Consider the following 17,805-nt stretch of genomic DNA (forward strand, 5'->3'; position numbering starts at 1 on the left):
TTGCTTGATTTTGAATCATGCGAAATTTTAAATGTAAAATGTAGTTAATTACGAAAATTAGAAGCTTACGGTGAAAAGTTCAATTTATGAATAATTGAGGGGTGCAAAGTGCATTAAACCCCAAAAAAAAAACAAAAAAGCCGCCTCTTCCCTTTTTTCCTTTCCATATTAACCGTGACACTTTGGATATCCATCAAATTCAAAATATTTAAACTTTTCCAAGTGACGTCGTTTAGCACTCCCACCCCAATACAAACTTTTCAAGCTAATCCCAAAACGCCGGCGTTTCCTTTCCTCAAAACAGCGACGAATTTAAAAAGTTTGAAAGGAGAACCAACAAAAAAAAGAAGACCGGCTTCATATGATAGTATATAAATAATTAAATCAAGAAGAGATGTAAATACAAAGAGTTTCGCGGTTATACACCAAAAATAAAATTCATTCTCTCTCTCCTTCCTTTCTTCTTCTCATTCTTCATCTTCCCCGCCCCAATTCTTCTAATCCTCTACAGCCGACACCATCTTCGATTCCCTCCAATCACCCCTCCTTCTTGTTCCAATGCGTTGAATTTCACTCCAATTTCAAATCAAGCAGCCTGCATCGTTGGTAATTAGTGAAACACTACTCCCTCTGGCGTCCAAATTCATGTATTTATTTTTCAAAAAATTTAAAATTTAAAATTTTTTCTGACTTCAAAATCTCGGATTTTGCAGTTTCAGCTGCCAATTTCTCTGATTTTTGGCTCTATTTCGCGAGGTTTGCCCGATCGCTGTGCGTATTTTAGTTTGGATGATAACTTTCTTTTGGTACTGTTTTGTCTGTCACTTTTTTTTCTTTGAAAATTTGGCTGATTTTGTGAACTTTTTTGGGTTTCTTTTGATGTTGTTGCGCTCTGGGTTCAGTTTAAGTGTTCGCATGAGCTGATTTTTCTGTGGTCTGCTTAATTACGAGATTTTGCATTCATTTGAAAGATTCGGCAAATTTGAATTTTTTTAAAATGTGGTTTTGGTATGTGTGCTTGGTTATGCTGTAAATTACTGATCTTGATAGTCAAGTTTGAAATTTCGCGCGATTGAAAACTCGAATCTTCAAAATTTTTTTTTTTTTTTTTTTTGTGTATTGAGAATGATTGGATTGTGGGGTTTAAGTTTGAATTTGGATTTGTAGTCCACTTGGGTGGGGAGATAGGGGAAAAGGTTTCTTTTTTTTGGGTCAAAAGTTTCGTCCCACTGTTTTAGATTTGTAGGAGTTGGTTGTAGAAATGACGAAGAGATTGTTTAAACTGCTGAGCCTGTCCAAAATTAAACATATGGATTTGGCTGTTCTTAGCTGATGTCATGGAACTCATTATAGTTTATATGCACAATATTAAGAATGCTATTTCGATAGGTTTACTGTTTGAAATCAAATGCTTTTGCTAACTCATTTTTTGCTTTTCAATTTAGGTGACTCAAGAATTTTCTTATGGCTCCAGCAAGAAAGTCTAGAAGTGTCAATAAACGTCATTTGTCGATCAATGAGGTTTCTCCTATTAAAGGTTCCAGTAATGGTAGAAGAAATAGTAAGCGGGTGAGTAATTGATTCTGTCTGCTAAGCAACATTATTTGAATTCTGCAGGGCTTTTGGAAGCTTTTTTAGGTTTTGTAGAGGCAAGTTCGTATTTAGGATTGATTGCGGTTGTAGTAGGATTCTTAATGATATTTGTTATGATTCTAAAAGTTCGTCTTGGGATTTTCGTTCTGAAGACTTTGATGTTTGTCACTTGCACCTTTGGTGGCGTGATTGCATCAACCACTCTTTTGCTCTATTAAAGTTTTTCTAGGACTGAGTCCACTGGTTTAACCTTTTTCCATTTTATCTATGCTGATCATCTGATCAGCCCATGACATTGCATTGCCTTTGAAGGAATAATTTAGTTTCTAATTGGCTGGTGGCTGTGACATATCAGAACTGTTTTAAGCTGTGCTTGTAAAGATTGAAACCACTCTACAGTTGACAATTGAATGTCGATATCCATTTTTACCATGTTTTAAGTCGGTGCTTGCTTTGTTTCTAAACATGTAGGTTACAATGGTGTGTGACAGAGGAAATGCCTCATACTGGACGAAATGATTTTTGTATCTCTTTATGTGCTTTATTGTTACAGCTTATGTCGAATAGGGGTTTTCCTGCTTAAATTTCCTTCGTTGTAATAGAGTGTGAATATCTTTGTACCTGTAACCTACAAGGATGAGAGAAAGAAAAAGAATGCAATCGATTGTAAATTGGTTTTTGCAACTGTAGTCATGTGGATTTTCTTTTAACACCTAAATTGTTCAAGAAATGTGGAGTATACTATACTGAAGATGATCATTTGTTTGAACTTGTTTGCAGAAGCGAAAACCAACTAACAAGCTTGGGCCTCAATGGAGCAAGGAAGAGATAACTCGTTTTTATGAAGCATATCGGAAGTATGGTCAAGACTTTAAAAAGGTGTGTCAAGAAATGCTTGTTGGAAATGCTGGTTGAGTTTGTTTGACTAAGAAAATCATACATTGGCTCAATTTTTTGTTACTAGTAATTGAGGAACCTTACACTATTTTAGCTGCTATTTGGATGCCCAATGTGCAGTTGGCTGTGTTATGGAGTTATTTAATTTGCTTGATAAGCTCTCGATATTCGATCAATCTTGTGCAGATAGCACCTATTACATTTATCTTTTTGGCTCATGTATAACATTAAGCATAAGCCTGCTGTTGCTGTTGATATACCATGGTTTTTAGCAACTATTGTGTTTAACATTTTCCCTACTGCTAACAAATTGTTGCTTCATTTGGATTTTAGGTGGCTGCTGCTGTGAGAAATCGCTCTGTTGACATGGTGGACGCCCTGTTCTCAATGAATAGGGTGGGTAGACTTGTGTTGAATATCGATATTATAATTCAAGCAGATATTGTCTTACTTGGCTCCTCCTTAGAATGGGACTCTAATCTTCTTAATTTTATCATTGGAATATTTTTAGTTTGTGTGGTTTTTGTGCAATTTTCATTGTAGCATGCTTTTATTGTCTTAAACTATTTAGTACTTTTAAAATATTATGCATGAGTATTAAGAATTGCAGTTTATAATTAAAAATCTGCTCTCTCTTTCTGATACAAAATTGATAGCTTTTAGGCAAGGCAGATATCTGATAATTTAGGATGTGTGATAGATAGGTGATTGAATTGGTCTATCTGGATATCCAGATACCTGACAGTTTTAGCCTTATATGTTCTTAGTTAACATAAAGGGTGCATATATTCAGCTACAGTACTTTATAATGTTCTACTTGATTTAATGGAGCATAGGATGTGATACTTGAAGCTGGATGGATTAACCGGTCAGGTGTTGGTTTGCAAAGTTGTTTATTGAATATGTTGACTTCATGATTTAGAGTAATTAGCTGGTCCCATCCTTTCAGCTATTTAAGAAGATAACTCATTGGCATTCCTGTACTTCAGGCTTACTTAGCTCTTCCAGAAGGGACTGCTTCAGTAATTGGGCTGGTTGCAATGATGACAGACTACTACAGCAATTTGGTAAGGTCCTTTTACTTTCCATATGGAAGCATCTCCTGCATATGGTTTGCTAATATATATAATAATCGTGGAACAGATTGTTATGTCGTTCTAAGGAGTTTGAGAAACATATTGTTAGAGTCTTTTTTAATTTTTTTAGATCTCCCTTTGCACTGATCATTTTGGATTCTTTCCTACTGAATCCATTTTTTTCCTCAATAAGAGATGAGTTTCTGACCTCAAATGGTTTTGTAGCACATTTCCGAGGAATGTGGTGGCATTTTTCTTTTTGTTGAAGCTAAAGGGTAGTGAACTGAGAAGCCTGATGCTAGCTCAATAGTACTTGATTAAGATTTGAGCTCCAGCAGCTCTAGTAGTAAGTTGAACCAAAAAAGCGGAGCTTAAGTTATACGGAGCTGAAATCACCCTGGATTATGTTGAATTTTAACTGGTATTTGTTTGCTAGATCATTTATATAATTTTTATAGTAACCAATACAGCCCTCTAGAAGAAAGAGTAAACTAACTTGAAACACTTCAATAACGCTGAAAATCTTTCTCATATTGTCCAACAAGCATTGCTTCCTCTCCAATGCATCCTCTGATGCCGCTTCATACGGTGCCTCTCTTGTGCTGTTTCTCTCCTTTATGTCTCTCTGTCTCCATGATGTGGTTGGTTTATTGATGGCTTTAGAGGATGTTAAGTCTGCACACATCCTCACAGACCAAGATTTAAAAATAAATCTGTACTAAGTTACATCAATACTAAAAGATAAATCTGTACTAATGTTTGTTTGATTCATGTGGTTGAGGTTTTTAATCATTTCATTCTAGAAATTGAATTTCGAGGAGATGCAGTTTTCGAAATTTGATTGAAAGTGTTCATTGATGCTTGACCTCAAGACTCACATTTGAGCTAGAGCATCAATATCAAAAATATTGAAAACTTAAAGCCCCAGCTCATCTGTAGATTTTTCGAGTTTCTTAGCCTCCAGCATTTTGATACGCAGCTCTACTCAACTGGATGGGGGCCATTTTCGAGAAAAAATGAAAAGAAGGATGGGGGTTGCTTGCCGTATACTCCCTCTATCTGACGAACATGATCAGCCTTGTCAAATTTTAGGCGATTTTCTGTTTTCAACTTTCGGAGCTTTGCTTTAGCACCTTTTTTGTCGACTTTCTTAAAATCTTAATTTTCTGTATCGTAATTTTGATGTAAACATGGATATTTTGCACTCAAAGTTTTGATAATTTAAATAAACCAGTTGAAGTTATTATTAGTTACAAAATAATCCAGTTCTGACCAAAAGCTAAAATGGACGAGAATGTAGAGTATCTTTTGAAAGCAAACTTTTGACCTTGGAATTAAGTTCAGTTACTCTTCATTAGATTCTCCAAGAGTGAATGGTTTGTAAGACAAAGTTGTGTGCTTCATGGATTGAGGATTATGGTGGATAATTGTTAATCATCTTTGAGACTTTACAAGACAATGTAATTGACTTGCTCTTCTGTTTTATGCATATTGAATTAATTACATTGTGGCATTGCAGGCAATAACTGACAGCGAACAAGAAAGCAATGATGGTGCTGGAGCATCTCGAAAAGCTCAAAGGCACACTGAGGGAAAAGGTCAGCCTAGTACCACCAAAGCATCTGATGGACATTTTTCTCGTTCCCCAACTGTAACAGCAGGCTATGGTTTCCAATCATTGCTGAAGAAGAAGCGGTCAGGAGGTATGTGGTGTGGAAAAGCGGTGTACTTTTAAGAATTCATCACTTCTCTGTCCTAAAACTCTTTTCTTACTTCACCAAGCTTACTAGAAGGACAATTGAATTGGTGCTAGTTGGGTTTTAGCTTGTCTGTGTCATGCAAGCAGCCTGAAATAGGGGGTGTCCTTGAATGTGGTTTTGATGTCTTACTCTGGGTATTCAGCTAACTTTTTGCTCTTTAGGATTTTTTTATTACATTGGTGCTTAACATGTGGCTTTTCTATGAATCAAGCAGGACCTTTTCCATCTTTAGCTTACTAGTGACCAGACATGACTTTATTGTGGCTGACGGGTCACCTTTTGTGGAGTTTGTTTAGGAAGCAGAGCTCGTGCTGTGGGGAAAAGGACACCACGGGTCCCTGTTGCGTACTCTTATGAAAACAACAAGGGGGAGAAGTTCTTTTCAACTACCAGGCGGGGTGATGATGATGTTGCTCATGAGATAGCGTTGGCTTTGACAGAGGCTTCACAAAGAGGTGGTTCTCCCCAGGTTTCTCAAACACCAAGCAGAAGAACAGAAAGTGTTATGTCATCTCCTGCTCGGAATGCAGAAACCAGGGTAATAGTTTTTCTATATGTCTGTTGGCCTGTTCTCGTGCCTTTTTTTGTCTGTCTTTTCAAAATGTATTAGGCGATCAACTACTGAACCATTTCTGTGTGCAGCGTGCTGAACTCAAAATGGCTAATTACAAGCATGTAGAAAGTGATGTGGATGAAGAAGAATTAGAGGGTAGTATGGAAGCTGACACTGGAGAACTATCAAGGTACAAAACTTATTTAAAGCAAACTGGACGTGTTGGTAGTTTGGTCCCGAAAGGAAGAAGATTCGATGGAAAGAGGCTAGATGTTGATGATAGCAGTGACAATCATTTGGAAGACACAAGGGAAGCATGTAGTGGGACGGAAGAAGGTCAACGATTTGGTGCAGCGAGATATGCAGATGCTAGAAATTCCAAGTCGTCTTACCAAGGTCCAAGGAAGAGGAGTAAAAAGGTTCTTTTCAGAAGAGGTATGAATATTTTCTATGAAATACTTTCAAAACATGGTTCTTCTTCATTTTAATTCATCATAATGTGATAAGCACCATCCTGATAGGTTGTATTCTTCATCTTTTGAGGAGTTGAAAATTATGTAGTGACCAAATGAACCAGTTCTTCTTCCCATTTTTTAAATTTAATTGCTAGTGAATGCTAAAAGCTCTAGTTGTACTTTGAGACAATCATGTTTTATCTCTGTTGTTTTATCAGTTTGTCTGATGTTAGGGAATTAATTAATTTGGATGGTTGTTTTCCCTGCCAATGCTCTGGGCTTGTTGATTCTTTGTCTGGAAATCTCAATGTCCCTGGTGCGACTTGATATTGAGAGTAAATTAATCTGACACCGGTATGAGTGTTTGTGTGACCTGCAATGCTTATGAAATATAAGTTGGCCTCAGACTGATGTTTGTAAAGTATCACATAATAAGAGATGATGTTGACTGGATTTCTTGAGCATGCAGCATAGAGCATGTAGTATACTTTTGAGACAATAATGTCGTCATCTTTTGGTTTATCAGTTTGTCTGATGTTAGGAAATTAATTAATTTGGATGGTTATTTTTCCTGCCCATGCTCTGGGCTTGTTGATTTTTTGTCTAGAAATCTCAATGTCTCTGGTGCGACTTGGTATCCAGAGTAAATTAATCTAACACTGGTACGAGTGATTGTGTGACCTGCAATGCTTATAAAATATATGTTGGCCTCGGATTGTAAAGTATAGCATAATGAGATGATGATGATTGAATTTCTTGAGCATGTAGCATAGAGGGTGCAAAGTTTTAAGATTTCAGTGAAGTTAGAATTTAGGAAATTTAGGAGATTATATCATTAAGGGGATGCATTTTAATATTGCTGCTGCTTTTTTAAGATGTCTTACATTTATATCTACTTGGTTAAAAGTAATTGCTCGAAGATTACCTTGGACTTTGTAAATCTAGTGCTATGTCTTAATTTCATCTTATCCTTTATTTTGTCGTATTTTCACTTTTAACGTGATGGAATTGCATAATTTCTGCTATACTTTGAAAGCAATTGCTCGAAGGTTATCTTGCATTTTGTAAAGCTAGTGCTATGGCTTAATTTGGTATTATACTTTATTTGGTTATATTCTCACTTTAGACATGATGGAATTGCATAATTTACTTTTAGTTGGCTGCCAAGTGTTTATGAAACCAAACTTGAATTTTTTTCCTTTTGTAGATGAAGATTCTGCATTTGATGCCTTGCAAACTTTGGCTGATTTATCCTTGATGTTGCCAGCAGAAGCAAATGAAGATGGTAAGAAATACATACGTCCTATTTTCCTTTTACTTTTGGAGGTAGAATCATGAATGAGTTCGAAGCAGACAATTTTTATTTGTTTCTTGTTTTAACATATGTTGAACGAAAGTCTCTGACCCTCAACAGCGGGTACACAGACTATTAAGCAGCTGATCTTAACAGCATTATTTGGCTGTAGAAATTTACAGACACACACGGAGGAGACATGTAGTTGAATTCATCCTTTATATTTGAAATTTTTATTACTTGTTTCCTTGTTAGTCTTTATGAGCAGTCTTTCTATCTGCTTTCAAAAATTCATTGGACCACAGCTTTGGTGACATTGTCTTGCCTACCACTTTTACTTGTGCAGACTTTGTTTTCCTCCAGTTCTTTTCAATGTACACGCACAAAATGTTACATTATACTCATTGTTGAGCTCTTGGTTGATAATTATCCTCTAGGCTTTTGATTCTAGACTGATTATTGATTGTTGTCTACCTGTGAATAACTGGTCCAAAAATTTACGAGTTTTGTTCTTGCTTCATTATGTTTGTTTTTCCTCTCAGAGTCGATGGTGGAAATTAAAGATGAACATGTTGATCATGTGGATGAATCTGGTTCATTAGAGGCAATACCTGCACCACATCAGAGGGACAAGCGTAGATCTTCAGGGCAGAAAATAAAAGGAGATCAATCAACGATGGCTAGACTGGAAATGGCTTCTACCAAAATTCCAAAATCGGGAAAGATGTCTCTTTATGATGTTAGTGTTGTTCCTGAAGTGAAAGACGAAGTTTACCCCTCTAAATCTATTCGCAAGAAACCAAAGATACTGACATCTAAGGTGAGGCTTAACATGAATGCTTTTTTGTCATCACTGTCACTTGAGTGTTTTGAGGCATCATAAGTTTAAAAGTTAAATTTTTTTTGTGCAGATCCGGAAGTCCGAAACTCATGTGAATAGTCAACTGAGTGAGCCTCAGGAGGCTGAGGTATGATTTGTTTCCTCTTCCCCTTTAGATTTTATTGTGTTTTCTAAAGATTTTATTGTATTCTTCTTTACACAATAGCTTTTTTTCCATGTGAAGCGAGGAGTTTCACATGATTTGTGCTCACATGAATGTGAGATGCATGTCCATACATGAAGTCTTAAATTTGTTAGGTTTGTCAGGATGCATTACATTATCTGAAAGTAGGACTTACCGAGGTAATTGCTATGTTCTTGATTTTATTGTATATGTAATTCATTTCTTCTACCTTATAGTTTACTATATATGAAATACAGTCATAATTTTTTGCTTTCTTTGTATTGACCGGTTCAGTGATCTTGTTTTCTCTGCTTCCTAGCCTATTAGCAGGTTTGGCAAAATCCACCTGTGGCAGCAAATAGGCTACATTTGTTGTCAATGTCTTGTTGGTTGCTTGCATCAGTTGTATCCAATCGATGCACTATAAACTTTTACAGCACTCATGTCTCTTAATGCAATTCTCAACATTCGATAGCATTTGACCAGGGTTTTTTTTCCTCCCATCCTCTTTTCTTCATCTTCTGAGCATTTGGTGTTGCATTATGTCTGATGTAGTATAGTTATTCGGGTTTTTCCACTTCATACACCTTTGATGGCCAAATTTGAGTCAACAAATATTTTGGTTATGATTTGCAGTTTTTTGTGTCCTTAACTAGTCATAAAAAAAATCAAGTGGTGTTTAAATATTGCTGCTTAATTGGATTATCTTTCGACCCATTGTATTGACCACTTTGATCATGGTGCATATATATTTGACGCATCTTTTGCAGTTATTAATTATCTTAGCCTGTTGGCCGTTTTTTTTACTACCTCTCTTAGAGCTTAAATGCTTTAATTCCTACCATGGCTTCTATTGCACCAAGTGTGCTCTTTTCATACGAGCATCTGGTATTCATGGATAGCATAGTTAACCCAAATGGGAATTTGCTGATATATTTTTTTATCAATAGTTGTCCTCCAATGGGTAGATATCTGGTCAATCAATATCCTTTTTCTGCGGATTAGATATATCAAATAACCGATCTGCTCAATCCCTAGTAGATTCCATTTGTTCTTCCTCCTCCCACCTTTTGCTTTAGCAAGAGCAATTGTTGGTACTACAGTTCATATTCTTTGAAGTTTCCATTTCATAAAGAAGCCACTACCTTGTCAAATTTAAAGTAAAAAGTGAGTCAATTCATGAAGTCTTCATCAGCAAAGTAGCTATTTTGGCTTACAATTCGGCTGGTCATGGAAATTTTTGCTGCCGCCTTCCAAATAGCTATCTGAATCTTATTCCAGTGGCCCTTACTTGAGATATTGCTTAATGGATTTGATATTGATAAGATATAGCGGATTCTCAGATTTCATATTCTATTACACTTGTTTTACGCCTTCAGATGGCTCAACTTATAAGTCAAGGTAGGATGTCAGGTTATGTTGCTCTTTTATGTATCCAAAAATGGAGCCTTGGTCATTGAGGTTGTGGAGTCTTTAAGATGGAGGAGCTAAGTAAATAAGTAAACAAAATTCAACAGAAAATGGAGAAGCAGAGCGATTAATTTCAGCAGGGATCAAGTGTAATCTACTGTAAATATTTAAGGAAAAGTGAGGAGCCAAGTCATTTAATGCCTTTGGAGACTGTTGTTTAACTGATGCAAAAGTTGGAAGCATTGGTATGCTGGAATACTGAATGTAGAACTTGCAAAACTTTTATTTTTCATCCCTTATTCAGGTTTGTTAGTTCTGAGAAATGTCAGTTAACTTACTAAAGCCTTTGAGATTCTAATGTGCAAGGTCACAATGCAAGTTTATGTAGTATGCCAGTCCAACCAGTGACTAATAAATATGCCAGGACTAATAATTGCATGAGTGTGGGTCTTATAGCATAGCACTGCACGGTCCATTTTTAAATGAAGTGGCTGTTGCATTTAGTATATTTCATGTATGTATGTCCTCGATATTCTTTTTTGGCTTGCATTCTTTTTTAGCTTCATGGATGAAATCAAGTTTTTTGTGGTTCCGTTTTTGCAGACTAGAGATTTGGGGAAGATGATTAAGAACAAGAAATCTTCTCACAGTTCTTCACCAAAATTGGTAAAAAATGTTGAACATTCTTCTAGTGCTGATCCAAGAATAGAGGGAAGTGATTCCGCTCAATCAACCATACAGGCCCCTCCTGCAAACCAAGTTAACTTGCTAACCAGAGTAAGGAGCAGGCGCAAGAGGGACCTGAACAAACCGCAAATTCAGAAAGATTTGAAGCTTTCAGAGAAAATTTCAAATGACAGGTCTAATGTACCTTTAGCCTCAGTTAATGATACGGCATTTAGTGTTAAGGTAAAATATCTTTGACTTTTTAGAAATCCTGGTTGAGTTTTGTAGTTAGTTAGAATATCTTGGTTCATATTGCATGGTGCATCTGGCAGGGAAAACTTGCCAATTGCTTATCTAATCACCGACTAAGGAGATGGTGTGCATATGAATGGTTTTACAATGCTATTGATTACCCTTGGTTTGCTAAAAGAGAGTTTGTGGAGTATCTGTATCATGTTGGATTGGGCCATGTTCCAAGGCTAACTCGTGTAGAGTGGGGTGTGATAAGGAGGTAATTTTCTTCACTTGTCACGTCATAACAGGTTTTTATGTTCTTTTTAGGCTGCTATTGAACCACCAGAATATTCATGACATGTTTGTTGAACAATGTGCTTCCACCATGTTGCAGTTCACTGGGAAAACCTCGGCGTTTTTCTCAACAGTTTTTGAAGGAAGAAAAGGAGAAACTTAATAAATATAGGGATTCTGTAAGGACCCATTACACTGAATTGCGCAAAGGTATCAGAGAAGGACTCCCGACAGATCTTGCTAGACCTTTGACAGTTGGCCAACGTGTTATAGCTATCCACCCAAAAACAAGAGAAATTCATGATGGTAGTGTGCTAACAGTTGATCACTCCAGGTGCCGGGTTCAATTTGACCGTCCCGAGCTGGGTGTTGAATTTGTTATGGTAATGTAACTTATGCAATGTACCTTGTTAGTTTTTAGCTAAATTCTTTTAGTATGTCAACTTCAAGATGAGTGGCCAAAATTTGAAAATTTACAATTTAGTTTAACAATATACAGATGTTTATCTTCCTGCATGTTTCTTTCTCTTTTGTCCTTTAGCTAAGGAAGATGAGCAAACATAATAAATTTTACCAAGTAACTCCCTTTGTACATATGTGACATCCATTAAGATGTATCAATAGTACAAGCAGTACATTGGAGTTTTGTTAAAGACATATTAATGGTATATTGAATGCCTTGGAGTTTTTTAATGTGGTTTTAAGTGGATATAGCTCACAAGTGTCTTCTTGAAAGGTTGGGTCTGCATGTTGAGCATGCCAATTGAAATGTTGCTGGTGGTAAACTAAGGAATTTGTAGTTGTTTGCAGGGGTAATCGCATATTGACATTCTTTTACTGCTGTTTCTGAAAAAGGTTGTCCTCTTCCACTTTGTTTATCTCAGTGATTTTAGTCCACGATGAGAAATCAGCCAGCTAGAGGGAAGTTACTTAAAAGCTAAGCTGATTGGTTTATGGATTGTGAATGCAAGTACATGACTTTATTTTTACCCTTTTGTTTTAATTGCTAGACTGGCTTGATCATTGTTTCGGAGGCAGTAGAAATTTTTTTAATACCAATCTTTATTGTTAACCGCTCAATGTAAAAAATTTTGAAAAATAAATATGAATGAATGTCTAAATCTGGTTCATATATTCAATGGATGATTGGTGATAGACAATGTGGAAGATAGTTTTGATGAACATGACTCACTCAGGTGCAGTTTTGTGGTTGAGCTTAAATGGAGTTTCTGTTCTGTATTCAGCTTGTTTCTCTCTCTGTATTATATATATATATATATATATATATATATTTGGGTTGCCTGTTACATTGAACTGGCACTTGTGGCAGGATGTTGATTGCATGCCCTTAGATCCTATGGAAAATATCCCCACAATGCTTGCAAGGCACATTGCCGTTGATAAGTTTTTTGAGAACTACAATGAGCTGAGGATGAATGAACAAGCAAAAGAGTACATAAAAATTTCATCTGGTGACAACGTGGAGAACATCAATGGGCTTTCTAATTTGTCTTCATCAACTTACCCTGTAACTAATCTATTAAAGCAGACAAAGGTTTGTGATTTCCTCTTTCATTTTCATTATTTACATTCATAACAACAGTTAATCATTATTTTTTTTTAATTTTTGGGCCCTATACTGGTGTAGATTGCCAGTCAAAATGCTTAACTCATGTCTGTTATCTCTTCAAAAAGTTCCTTTTTTCCCCTCCTGGACATGATATAGAGCTTTTTTCTTTGTAGTCTTCTAGGAACTTTTTGATTTATAATATCATGTCATAAGAATTCTGTACTGTGAATATTTTGCCAATGTCATCTGCCATCCAACTTCACCATTTTTTAATAATTACTTTGTATGTCTCACATTTTAATGTATCGTAGGGTCTGTATTGGTTAGGTATTTTTAGGGGTGTTTTTAAAAAACCTTTGCTGTAGTTTTGTATATTGAAAACTTTCACTATAGATGTATTTTGGGGGTGTTTTTAAAATTTAAAACTTTATTGAGATATTTTTAAAATTTTTTTATCTTCCTACTATGACCACCCACCATCACTTCCTCTCCAACCTCCTTCCCCCAGCCGTCACCCGCCCACGTCGACTCCACCCTTTCCTCCCTCTTCCTCTTTCGCCCTTCTTCCTCTACCCTCCCCTCCTTTTTCCCCACTTCCTCCTTCTCCACTCCCCTTCCTGTTTTCCTTCCTCCTTTACCCCTCCCTTCCTTTCCCTCCATTCCAACCCCCCCCCCCCCCCCACACACACACACGCACAAAAAAAAAGAGCACAATGACCAGACTTGGTCGGGGGAGGGAGCTCAGTGGGGGTAAGGGAGGGAGGGGGAGAGGATGAAGGAAGAGGGGAGGGTGAGAGGAGGGAAGGGGAAGAAGAGAAAGCAGGCCTTGGGGGTGGTAGTGAGGGTGTTGGAGGGAGAGGGTGGCACTAGGTGGGGGTGGGAGTGGAGCAAGGGTGGTCGGGATTTTTTCTTTTTTTGAAGTTATTTTTTGGGTGTTTTTTTTAGGTGTATTTGGTGTGTTTTTGGGGTGTATTTGGAATGTGTCACTGTAGACTTGTTTTGGAAAACTAATTTTTCCAAATACTTGCAATCCTTTCAGACCCCTAATTTTTAACTAGATGTGATTGGGAAACTGCTTGATGCATATTATGTGGTATCCTGAAAGCATGCAATGGGGCCCGAGTAATATGTGCTTCCTGTCTGATCCTTTTTAGGGTAAATTTCAAGGTTTTTTGGAGTGTAGAGGACATGTTAAAATAACTGAAATGAGTTAGATCTCAATGTGTGTGACGGGTATTTGTAGGATACTTTCTGTCTGTTGGTATTCTACTGAGGAATGATGAAAGTATTACATTCAATTAACTTAGTAAATCATGTATGAATTGGATTCATTAGGTGGCACCAGAAGATGCCAATTTGCAGACTAGGGCTGTACAGATGGAAACACCCACTCACACATATTCTCAGCCTTGTATACCTGCTCAAGTTCAGGCGAAGGAAGCTGATGTTCAGGCTCTTGCTCAGCTTACCCGTGCTCTGGATAAAAAGGTCTTGGCTTTTGCATGTTTTTCTGCTAAATTTGTTGCTTTTGATGTTTGATTAGTGGGTTGGAATGTTTTAAACTTACTTTTTACTCTTATGATTAGCATAGATAGCTCTTTCTAGCATTGTTGCTAACCTTTTTCCCCCATACACATGTATCTGTTACATAGGCAAGGCAAAACATTTTTCATTTTCTGGTATGGAGTAAGATTCAGTTTTATTGTTAGAGAGTTTTTTTTTTTTTTTTTGTAAAAGTACTTTTGGAACTGAACTTGGTTTGATTGTATTCACCTATATTAGGAAAACCACACTGCAAAAGGTTTCATTTGAAAAGCATTTTTTTTTCAACTTGTGGTAGATTACTTCATGTAGTTACATATTAGAATGTTATTTCTATTCTTTGAACACAGAATATATGTCAGTAGCTGCTGGACAGTGATGCAGTCTCAAGCTTATATGTTATATTTTCTTGTCATTTTTAATTTTGGTTGTATTGTTTTGGGTAAAAGCAGGAAGTCTCCAATTGTGTTTTCTATTAAAATCTTGATCCATCACGTTTGGAAATGGACATCTCTCTTAGTTTGGGTGGAAGGGCCATTTGAGAAATGATTATAGTCTCATTTTTCTTTCAGTTTTGGCCTTTCACTTGGGTTCATTCAGTAATTATTTACTATGCTAATCTTTCCATTACTAGTTGCATAAGGAGTTCTAGGCTCATATCTAGATGTAAGATGAGGAGTCTCATATAGCCTTGTTGGAACATGTAGGAAGCGGTAGTTTCAGAGTTGAAGCGTATGAATGATGATGTAGTGGAAAATTGCTCACTTAAGGAGTCAGAGTCTTTTAAAAAGCAATATGCGGCAGTTCTTGTACAGTTACACGAAGTAAATGAACAGGCATGTATTCTCTCTGAAATAAAGTTTGAAGTTCTTTCTCTTGGGTTGGCATAACTTTGAATCAACCAGGTGTGTAAGTGCCCAACATTTAATGTATTTGGCAGGTTTCTTCTGCTTTGATTTGCTTGCGACAGAGGAATACATATCAAGGAAACATTTCACTTGGATGGCCAAGACCAGTAGCCAATTTGGGTGATCCTGGTTCCATGTTGAGCTCTTTGGATTGCTCTACCAGCCAGTCGCAGGATTCTGGATCTCATATCAGTGAAATTATTGAAAGTTCAAGGAAAAAAGCAAGATCCATGGTAGATGTAGCATTGCAGGTATAAAAAGTCCTGTTTTTATATATATATTTTTTGGCTTGAACAAAGTGCTGTTTTACACAGTGATGCATGTCAAATATTGATCTTAACTCGTGTACAGTCTGTGTTGAAGTATTTTCCAGCTAAAAGTATGGTACATATATCCAGCTAAAAGTGCTTCCGGTTGATTTAATGGAGTTTAAAGGCAATGAAAAAGATTTTAAGATTTGAGGTTGAAATTTGATTTAGAGCTCTCAACTTTTCAAGTGCTTGACCTTGTTGTCAGGATTTGATTGAGCTTTTCTTAGCTTTCTTGAAAGGCCAGGGTAACATGGATATTTTAGGATTTTGGACGTCATTTCATTATGGAGCACTTCAGTACTGAAATTAATGCACAAGATGCTTAAATTCTTATTCTCCTGCTTTTCTTCATTGTTTTGGCCACTGATCGGTCTGCATGACCTATGTAATTGTAGTCTTGGATTGATACAACTATTGCCACATGATATTGCATAATAGGAGAAACCTCTTGAGTTCTGGTAGGCTTTGATTGGTTTAAGTGGGATGAAGTTTCTTTTATTTTGGTACTAACCTCCTTGTTTAGTGTACATAGATCTAATTGGGCTGGTGCTTCTGATATGACCCCAAAAGTACATACCTTTGGATTTTTAAACTGTAGGATTGGTTTTTCTCAATGCACTGTCATCGCTAGTTTGGTGTATTGGTTTCTGGTTGGCAGATGAATATTTATTGAGTTGAAGTTTCATTTCTTAGCATTTATTAATTCTAATTTGAATTTGCTTTTAATCATTTAGGCCATGTCCTCGCTTAAAGGTAGGGAGAATACATTTGAGAAGATTGAGGAGGCTATTGATTATGTAAATGAGCAGCTTCCTTCAGATGATTCCTCTGTTCCAGCTGTAAGATTGCTTATTGCCATAAATTCAACTCTCTAGTTCTGGCTTTTCTGAATCAATTGAACTCTAGCATATTGATTGTTTTGCAGGCTCCCGATCCTAACCTGAAAAATGCGACAGACAGGAATGAGGCACAAATCCCTTCGGAGCTTATCACTCAATGTGTAGCTACTCTGCTTATGATTCAGGTGCTTTTTGGGTGTATATCTCTAAGATTCTTTATTTCTCTCTCTCTCTGTTTCTTTCTTTTACTTCATTGACTGCCCGCTTATGATGATATTTACATCAGAAGGTTGATCTCTTGGATGGTCTCCTTTCCCCTCTTCCTGTGAAAACTACAAGCTGTGCATATTTTGGTTTATATTTTCCTTATGGCTTATTATCAATCCAAAGAACTGAATCTCAGTTTCAGTGAAGTTGACATTTACGGCTATCAAATCATAGCTACAATGACATTACTGGCTCAATCTAGCAACTATTCGTATAATGGGATTAATCTGCATTCTCTTTTCAATGAATTAAGGAGTTGAAAATAATCTCAAACTTTGTTTAACTGATAAGGAAGCTCACCCTTCACTTGCTTGCTGCTGTTGGGTTTTGCATCATATTTGAAATATTTTCTTTGTCAACTCCATTTATTGGTAAGCAAGTTCTTTCTGCAGTTGTAGCAATGACATGACTAGAATATCAGTTCTCTATTCGAGAATTGGACAGCTGTGCCAAGGTTCGTGTGTCATGTCATATCAATGGTAAATTACTAGGTTATAAACGGAAATATGCCTTAGATCAGTGCGTACAATGTTTTAAATGCTGTTCATTCTGCAATTTGTTGTTTTTGTTTTGTTGTGATGTACGGAGTTTGACCTTTTTGAGAATGTATACTTGTTGGCTTAACATTGCAGTCATCTATTGCAGAAATGTACAGAGAGGCAGTTTCCACCAGCCGATGTGGCTCAAATATTGGATTCTGCAGTTACAAGCTTGAAGCCTTGCTGCCCACAAAACCTTCCAGTTTATACAGAAATACAGAAGTGCATGGGAATTGTCAGGAACCAAATATTGGCGCTTATACCTACTTAGCCAATAAAACTTGGAAGTATATTTTTTTTTTCTTGTCTGCAATGTAGATAATTGATTTGATTGCCATCTTAGCTTCTAAGGCTGCCATGACAAGTGTTCTCTTTGTATCCAACTAACATCAATGGAATGAGTTATCACCTCCATTATAGGTCATCTATCTTCAAATTCATGATAGACTTGCCTCTTATTTACTGTTAAGTTGATTATGTACCCATTCGCTCTCCCTTGTTGATAGACACGTACAAGTTTTGGGTCCTTTGCAGCTATTGAATGGATTGCGCAGGATCCTATGGGAATACAGTTTTGGAGAAGTCAAAGAGGG

The 17,805-nt window shown here is 36.7% G+C and overlaps 1 protein-coding gene across 2 annotated transcripts; it reads left to right on the forward strand.

The window, feature by feature from the left end:
- Window positions 1-465: 465 nt before the first annotated feature.
- On the forward strand, window positions 466-17,636 carry LOC140007968 (protein ALWAYS EARLY 3-like). 2 transcript variants are annotated; one of them, XM_072051617.1, is made up of 22 exons: window positions 466-606; window positions 714-806; window positions 1,446-1,569; window positions 2,374-2,472; window positions 2,824-2,886; window positions 3,480-3,557; window positions 5,086-5,269; window positions 5,623-5,864; window positions 5,969-6,314; window positions 7,542-7,619; window positions 8,171-8,448; window positions 8,540-8,596; window positions 10,646-10,951; window positions 11,041-11,219; window positions 11,337-11,619; window positions 12,567-12,791; window positions 14,142-14,294; window positions 15,056-15,184; window positions 15,289-15,507; window positions 16,302-16,406; window positions 16,493-16,591; window positions 17,319-17,636. In XM_072051617.1, the coding sequence occupies exons 3-22, from the start codon at window positions 1,465-1,467 to the stop codon at window positions 17,481-17,483; spliced, it is 3,393 nt and encodes a 1,130-aa protein (XP_071907718.1). In that variant the 5' UTR covers window positions 466-606; window positions 714-806; window positions 1,446-1,464; the 3' UTR covers window positions 17,484-17,636. The 2 variants fall into 2 exon arrangements, with proteins under 2 accessions (XP_071907718.1, XP_071907724.1); XM_072051623.1 differs by lacking the exon at window positions 714-806.
- Window positions 17,637-17,805: the final 169 nt, after the last annotated feature.

This window comes from Coffea arabica, chromosome 1e, assembly GCF_036785885.1.
Source record: "Coffea arabica cultivar ET-39 chromosome 1e, Coffea Arabica ET-39 HiFi, whole genome shotgun sequence".
NCBI lineage: Eukaryota > Viridiplantae > Streptophyta > Magnoliopsida > Gentianales > Rubiaceae > Coffea > Coffea arabica.